Source organism: Malus domestica, chromosome 08 (genome assembly GCF_042453785.1).
Source record: "Malus domestica chromosome 08, GDT2T_hap1".
NCBI lineage: Eukaryota > Viridiplantae > Streptophyta > Magnoliopsida > Rosales > Rosaceae > Malus > Malus domestica.
Genome location: NC_091668.1, coordinates 9,030,074 through 9,038,374, shown reverse-complemented (window position 1 = coordinate 9,038,374; position 8,301 = coordinate 9,030,074). Strand labels below are relative to the sequence as shown.

At 36.0% G+C, this 8,301-nt stretch overlaps 1 protein-coding gene across 1 annotated transcript; it reads left to right on the top strand.

Annotated features, from left to right (window-relative positions):
* Positions 1 to 4,797: 4,797 nt before the first annotated feature.
* LOC103441291 (EPIDERMAL PATTERNING FACTOR-like protein 2) lies at positions 4,798 to 5,778 on the top strand. Its single transcript, XM_008379980.3, has 2 exons — positions 4,798 to 5,245; positions 5,386 to 5,778. The coding sequence occupies exons 1-2, from the start codon at positions 5,137 to 5,139 to the stop codon at positions 5,697 to 5,699; spliced, it is 423 nt and encodes a 140-aa protein (XP_008378202.3). The 5' UTR covers positions 4,798 to 5,136; the 3' UTR covers positions 5,700 to 5,778.
* Positions 5,779 to 8,301: the final 2,523 nt, after the last annotated feature.

Genomic DNA, 8,301 nt, shown 5'->3' with positions numbered 1-8,301 from the left:
GACAACACTAAGGAAAAAGATACTTGATAGCAAGCAGGTGACTTACTGGTGCAGACTGATGCAAGTGCAAAGATGCAGATTCAAAGGGTGTGGGTGCGAGGGTTTCAAGGCTTATGAGCACGAGGGATGACAGGTTGCATGTCAAGTTGCAAGTATGAACTCGAGAATACAAAGGTGCAGGGCAGCGAAGCGGTGTGCGATGGTCCAGTTGGCTGCGATGATTGCAGCGATTCAAGCAGGTGCAAATTCAAGCCGATGCAGGCAGGTTGCAGTCGAAAGCGTACATATAGGTGCATTGGTGCAGGGCGATCTGGTGCTAGTGGTGGACTCACGAGTTGACGAATCACTCAGGCTGACGGCACCGAGACAGGTCCAGCGAACCTGCTCTTGATACCATGTTAAACAGTATACGGTAAAGCATTGTTTTATTGATTGATAAATAAAACCAAATACAAAGAGTCCTTTAAATAGTGAAAACCTAAAGCAAACCCTAGACTAAAACAAGAAAGTAATTTAAAACTTAATGAGCAAGTGATTAATCCTTGGCTCGCAAGACAACTAATTTAAACTAATAATATCTTTTTCTTTCTTTCTTTTTTAAATATTTTTTTTTATTTTTTATCATATAGTACGTTCTCAAAACTATTGTAACCGAAAAGAAAAAAAAACCTCAAAACTCCTTTTTCATAGTCAAAATACTTAATTAAAAAACACCGTTTTGGAGAGCACAGAATTTTTTCGAACTCAATGTACTTGACTATCATTACATCCAAATTAACAGTTGACAAATAATATAATTTTTTATAGTTTGATCGTTGAAGTGTTTTTCACTGAAATAAATCGTTGTAAGAGAATTAAGCACAATAGTTTGTAAAGTTATTTTTCCCCCTCCTTTGGCAATAGATTAAACACCCTCCCAACTGGCTGTGATTTATAATCCTACTGTGATCAACAGAAGGTATAAGATTAAATTTCTTGTAATGTCATTGGACAAATTAATGGTATCCATGCGATCGATGTGATGCAATTCAGAGATATGAAATTTGTTTGAAGTTTGGAACTAGAAGTAACTAGGCTGCATCATATATATATATATATATATATATATATATATATATATATATATATATAGGAAGCTCTTAGAGCAACTCCAGTGTAGGAGCCCTCCCCCCAGGCTATTTACTATTTAATCCACCCAGTGAACAGTAATTGTCCTTAATGAATAGTGCATTCTCCTGGCAATTGCATTTTGCATCTCCACCCCTGCACTGAATAGCCCTGGCAATTGGTAATAAAATATTAGTATTTTATTTATAAAATAATACAAAATAATTTTTAATTGTTTTCCTTTTTCCTTTTTCCTATTCCTTTTCCATTTCATTCTTCCAAACTCAACCGACAACCATTCTCTCATTTTTTTCCAGAACACTCTTCATGTTTCTAGCCCTCTGTCTCTCATTTCCCTCTCTCTCTCTCTCTCTCTCTCTCTCTCTCTACCGACGCAACCCCCCTCATTTCTGAAACGTCTCTCTTTAATCTCTCTCATTCTCTTGTATGCATCATCATATCACAATTTGGGTGATCCACCATTGAAGCCGACGCCGGAATCGCATCATCAGATCTACTATGCTACCTATCCTTCCCTCCCCTTCTTCTCCTCCACCGCCACGTCCTACACTGTGCAGTCTCCGTCTCTAGCATCATAGACGTCGGAATCGCATGCTCCGAATCCTCCGTCAGCTCCTTCTCCTCCTCCACCGTGACCATCGCTGGAGCTGGAGAGGATGGGGATAGTGGACAAGATCAGCGCGATGTTGGAGGAGTTGGAGGCCTGACAGAAAAAACAAACATTAAAAAATGCGTCTGACGTCAGACCCACCTCAGGCTCTCGGGCAGGCGAGAATCGACGGGCCTGGCGCTCGGGGGTGCTCGGGCTCCCTCGCCAGCCAACGCTGGACTTCCTCCCTCGGGCAATCAAGCCTGTTCCGGAGCCTGTCCCTCGAGCAAGAGCTCCCGCTGGAACTGCTCTTAAGGGAAGAGATCTCCATTTAAAAAAATAAATAAATAAATAAAGACACCCTCTTGATCGTTAGATTTAGCTTTAATGAAATTATGTGGCTTGTGATTTAATCTGAACCACAAAATTTCATTAAAGCCAAATCTAACGGTCAAGAAGGTGTTCTTATTTTTTTTTGAAAAATGAAGATCCGTTTCCTTAAAAGGCCATATATATGAGAAGGTGATTAGTAATAGTTCTTGTGCAGACAAAGAACGGAAAAAGACATATATAGAATGAGCTCATCGTCATCACTGTTGGATTTTGGAACCTGCCAGTTTTCACGGCGTTACAGTTTGTTTAGCACTTTTGCCACAATTTCCTTCAGACTTCTTCACCTGTGACTAAAAGTTTGTTACTATTCAGTGTATTTTTTTTTTTGGCAAACTACTATTCAGTGTATTCTTTCATTGTTTCAGATATACATTATAAGAGTCCTTTTTATTTGTACACATTATGTGTTTACTGTGTCGAGTTAGTAAGATTCTTGATTACGTTAAGATTTTTAGTCATGTATATAATGAACGGATCGAGAATCTTATTAATTTGACACATATATGAAAGGGTTGTGAAACCAAACGTGAAGCGCGCGCATGCAAGTTATGCTTTGAAAAACAATACCATGCACAGTTAAATCGATGAGTTGTAAGGGAAGAAATTTCTGCAAGTACTTTTTCATTTTCTACCCACTCCTTTTAGTTTTAACCGTTGATTCTCCTTTCATTTCAATAGTTAGAAAAAGAACAGAGTGAGAAATGTGTTTGAGGTGAAAAAATTAGTGTGCAAAAAGGATTTCCTATAGTCCTGTATTGTATTTAGGCTAAATCACTTAAAAAAACAATAGAGGATTATTGAGCTCAACCCTATAAACCACTTGAATCGAACATAGCCTGAATTTTCCTAAACGAACCAAAACATATCACTTAACAGTTGTTTAGTTTGTTCATTAACTTAAAGTAAAATAAATCAAATCAAATCAGAGCGCGTACAAACTTTAATGTAAACCCCTTTTTCACTCATATTTTTAGAATGATTTGTTTTCAGTAATCCTGCCTATCAAATAGTAGACTTTTAAACAATTATAACCGTTGAATTTCTTAAAATCAATCTTCACCTTTTATTTTTTAGCCTACTTTGTAATCCTAAACCGTTGACGAAAATTGGTTTTGGGATGGAGCTTGGTATGAGTTGATTCCATGCGATGCATGATGTGAACTGAGCAATGTCGTAGCAAAGATGTGGTGAAAACTTGGAAAAGCATTGATTGATTGTCTTGAAAGATGACAGCTTTTTAAGGGTCCGATCAGGACCAGAGTTTTCCAACTCCAACTCTGTCCCTTTGATTTTTGGCTAAAAACAAGCAACCGTCTGATTTGATGACGCAGGGCTTCTTTTCCATACACGGTTATTTGGGAACTTGATGAATAACTAATCCCGTTACTATTGCGCACGAGGTACAAATCCAATTCCAAACCGACGGCTCAGATTCGATCAAGGACAAGTGTTGTCAGAATCTGATGGAAGGAAAGAAACTTGTCTAAGCAATTTTTGGGTGTCCCCAAAATCCAGTTTCCTCTATGCACGCCCAGAAATAGTATCTTTCTGGGGAAATCTATGGAATCCAACGTCCATGGTACTCTTTTCGAGAAATAAAGAAACAAACAGAGCACTCTAGCGTGTTGAGATGGAGCACCCCAGATTCTCACAATCCATTAAAAAAAGAAAAAGAAAAAAAAAAGACTAAATAAAGTTATAGTCCTCATAGGTTACTTGGATTTCGATTTCGTGTTTCTTAGTTTTTTTTCTTGCATTTTCATCCTTGTAATTTCATTTTGTTTTCACTCTTAGTCAAATTCGACAAATGAGGCAAGTTCATTCAAAGTTGAGTTTTCCAAAAGGGGTGGAGGGGCGGGTCTAAGACTGTTGAATCGATAGACCAAACTAAAAAATTGTGTTGAACAAAAGTTAATTTTGGTTTAAAAGTTGAACTGAAGCGGTTTTGACCAATTTAATTCTTAATTTTTGCCTTAAAATGGTTAAGGTCCAAAACCGAATAAGACCAGGCTAACCAAAGTTGATTGGTTTGGTTTCCTGGACTAGTTTTGCTTTTAGCGAAACCTGACCAAACTGATGAGGAGCTTAGATTTCGTTTACATCTTTTCTATGATCAAATGTGATCATGAGAAGATGTGCACTAAAATGGATTAAAATATTACATTAGTTGAAGCGAAAACAAATTGAGACAATAAGGACGAAAATGCAAAAAAAACCTTTCAGATAGGAAAATGAAAACTCTAATAAACTACATGGATTATTAGTGCAATTTGAAAAGGACACGCAACACCAAAACTGAATAGAATAGAGACATACCAAACTCGGCTATTTTAGGTCCGAATTGGTTTAAATTCCTTCACCATTTCTGCATTGGGCTGGACTGATGAGAAAACTCAACATACTATTCACTAGGATACTTTAAGAGAGAAGAGAGTTTCGAAGTCAGAACGAATGAGTGAAACCTAATATCTTATTCACTAAAATATTAGATCACGAAACCTTAAAGACGAAAATGAAAAGTAGTTCTTACAGAGACGAAAATGAAAACTTGAATAAACTACAGGAACTATATCTATTATACACAGAACATTGTGGGCTTGCTGCTCCCTAAGCTGTCCATGTTTTTCTTTTCTGCATGCAAAACTCATAAATGTTTCTGTTTTGCTTTAGAATCATAATTCATAAATTGTACTAATTAGTAATTACCTGGTTTTTTGGTGGCCCATCAAACGAGGCTGATGTCCTTCCCTTCTCGCTTTGATCTCACCATTTTCCTCCTCTGCCTCCTCTGTCCTCCACGTCCACTATATACACTGTACACATACGTAACTATATAGATATGTCTGTTCCGAAACACCCTATCTCCCTCTTTCTCTCTGAACTTTCAACTTTTAATTACATCCCACTTGTCTCTTCCCATCAAGGTTTTTATTATTTACATTCTGAAACTTTCACTCTCTGCAAAAATCTGATCTTGTTTTTCTTCAACTTGTTCATATAATCATTTTCCAATCCTCTTCTGAGAAATGGGCAGCTCTCAAGATTTCATCTTTTGCCACAGAAATAGAATTCTTTGCGTTTCCATCCTCCTGTTCTTGGTTTCGAGCTCGGCCCATCTGATATTCCTGGCTGAAGGTCAGTAAATTCTACTCCTTTTTTTAAATTTATTGAAAAAAAAAGAAGAAAAAAGACCTCTTTCTTCCAAAGAAAAAGAAAAGCTCACATGGGTTCTGTTTGTTTTTTTTTTAATTAATTTATGGGTTTTGATTTTTCAGGTGGTAAAACAATTTCAGGCAAGCAAACTGAGGCTGCTCCGGCGAGAGTTATAGACGAAAATAGAGCAGGAGTGGCGGTCAACGCACGTCAAATAGGATCAGTGCCGCCGCTGTGCGAGCGGATTTGCAGCGCTTGCGGGCGTTGCGTGGCGGTTCAGGTTCCAGTTGCTCCTCAAGGCAATAAAATGAGAAGCCATGGCGGCAGCTCCTCTACTTCTCCCATGAATGTAGCTTACTCCAGAGGAGATGACATTACAAATTATAAGCCAATGAGCTGGAAATGCAAGTGTGGGAATTTGCTCTTCAATCCTTGAATATTTTGATCAATTTTCCCATTATTTTGTAATTACTAATTAAAAAAAAAAAGAAATGAAAAGAAAACTCTTATTTGTACACTCTGTCGTTCTCAATGTTTTTTTATTTTTTATAATTTTATTGTATTTTGGTATTTTTGGCATGAATGCGGTCTGTGCAACAGTAACAATTGTTTATTTTTTCCCTTTTTGCAGACTCATTTTCAGTGTGACGTGAACACGTACGGTACCTGAAGTGTCATAATATAATAGAAGGTTAAAATTTGTTTAAATATACAACTAATTATATTATAACACTTGATATACTTGATTGTGTTTTCTGCACACTAAAAAATATCTTCTTTTTGCATGGCTGACATTTTTTAGTTATGAATCTAAAGAAGAAAATATATTTTAAAAGGGAGTGATGTAATTACTAAATACCCACCGACATTATGGAATGATGTAATAGCTAAATACCCACTGACTTCATCTTTATTGTCATTAGTATCATCTAATTAATAGAATTAGGAGAATTTTTCTTAATGCCCTAGAGTATAGAATATTTCGAAAGTTTTACCTCTTATAGTCTTATTGAAGTTATTTAAACAAATGATGTTATTTATATTAAAGAAGAGGGGATGAATTTAGACTCATAAGACCATCTCCAACATTTGCCCTAAAACCTAAAATTTTAGCCCCATGTTATTAAAAAATAAATTTAGGCTAATATTTTTTTTTAAAAAATTAACTTAAAAAAATTGTGTACACTATGGTAAATTAATTTTATGAACATTTTAATCTAAAAATATTTAAATTTCGATAAACATTGAAAAATCACTAATTCGATACATGAAACTCATGAAACACTATAGAAGAATATGAAAATCATGATATAAAATTTAATAATAAACCACATAAACTTAATACAATCGAAAATTCATAAACTACATAAACTTAATAATGATATCCACCATTTTGACTTGGTGGTGGACTTGGGATATAGCCTTGAGATGAATCATCATCTTGAAATATACTTCTTGTAGCATGCCTTCGCAAAATTTCCTTTTGCTTAGCACGTAAGAACTTCTTCCTCTTTCAAGTGTATTTGTTGAGGTCCTCCATCAAGAAATTACATTCGATCCTCTTTTGTGTGGATGTTTGAACAAATAGATAGGTATTTAGAGAGTTTTTTGATGAATTTTGAGTTAAATAATTTTAAAAACAAATTATTTTAGTTGTTGGATTTAAATTTGAGCTGTTAGATCTTTTTTTTTATCGTTACATTTGATTATATTCGATCTTTGCAGTTGAATTCAATGTATTTTAAAATTAGATTTAAAAAAAAAATTGAATCTGGACCGTTGAATCAACCAACGGTCCAAAGAAATTAGCCGTTGAATTACAAATAGAGTCGTTGGGCTTGTGATGGTGGCTGACAGCTGCCTTGATAGTGGGCCCCCTCATGCCGGGCGTTGAAGGCTTCAAACCGTGTGTGGAAAGTGGGGCGCGTTGGTGGGCTAAGACTGGGCTTGTTTCTAAAGAGTCCATGCGCATAGCTAGGCTCCATCAGTACTTTTGGGCTAAATCTTGGTTGGTATTTGGCTTTGTTTTAGGTTTTAGGTCCAATTTTAAACTTGGGTTGGGTTGGGTTGGGTTGGATTTGGGGGGGGGGGGGGGAATAGAAGGGAAAAATAGGTTAGGCCATCTCCAACTGAAGGGTCCAGAGGGTCGGAGGGTCGAAATTAGCCCAAAAACCGTATCCGACCGAGGGTTAGGCCAGAGGGCTCAGGAATCTGGGAGGGCCCCAGGGAATCGGAGAGGGCTGGAGGGCTGGCTGCATGCAGAAATAATATACACTATATTATTAGTGTCGGTTATAACCGACACTAATAGCAATGTTAATATAATATCAGTTTGAACAGTGTCGGTTAAAACCGACACTAATTTGAATTTGAATTCCAACGGCTAGCCAGTCACTAACTGTTGTATTCAATTTTTTTTTTGTTTTTTGTTTTTATGAATTTAAACCTTTTTTTCTTCTATAACTTCCTATAACTTTTTTTCTATAACTTATATTTTACAAAGTTTGGTTCATATTTTTTTTCGTATAACTTCTATTTTACAAAATTTGTTTCATATTTTTTTTAAATTCCATTTTTTCCTATAACTTCTATTTCACAAAATTTGATTCATTTTTTTTTAAATTCCATTTTTTTCCTATAACTTCTATTTCACAAAATTTGTTTCATATTTTTTTTAAATTCCATTTTTTTTCCTATAACTTCTAGCCGTTGGATTTGAATTTAAGTTGTAGTTTTTAAATAATAAATTATGTTTGGCCCTATGACCCTTTGGCCCTCGGTTGGAGACGGAGGAAAATATGGCCATGTACTGTTCATTAAAATATTAATATATTGGAGAATCTTGGAGGGCCAAAGGGCTAAAACGAGCCTTTTGGCCAGCCATCGGTTGGAGATGGCCTTATAGCATGGTTATAGCCTAGGGTTGGAGTTCGCCTAATGGACTAGAAATAATGTAATTCAAAGTCTTATTAAAGTTATAATAAGCAAAATCTAACGAATATAAACCTCAAAGCATAAGATACTCTCGAACAATATAA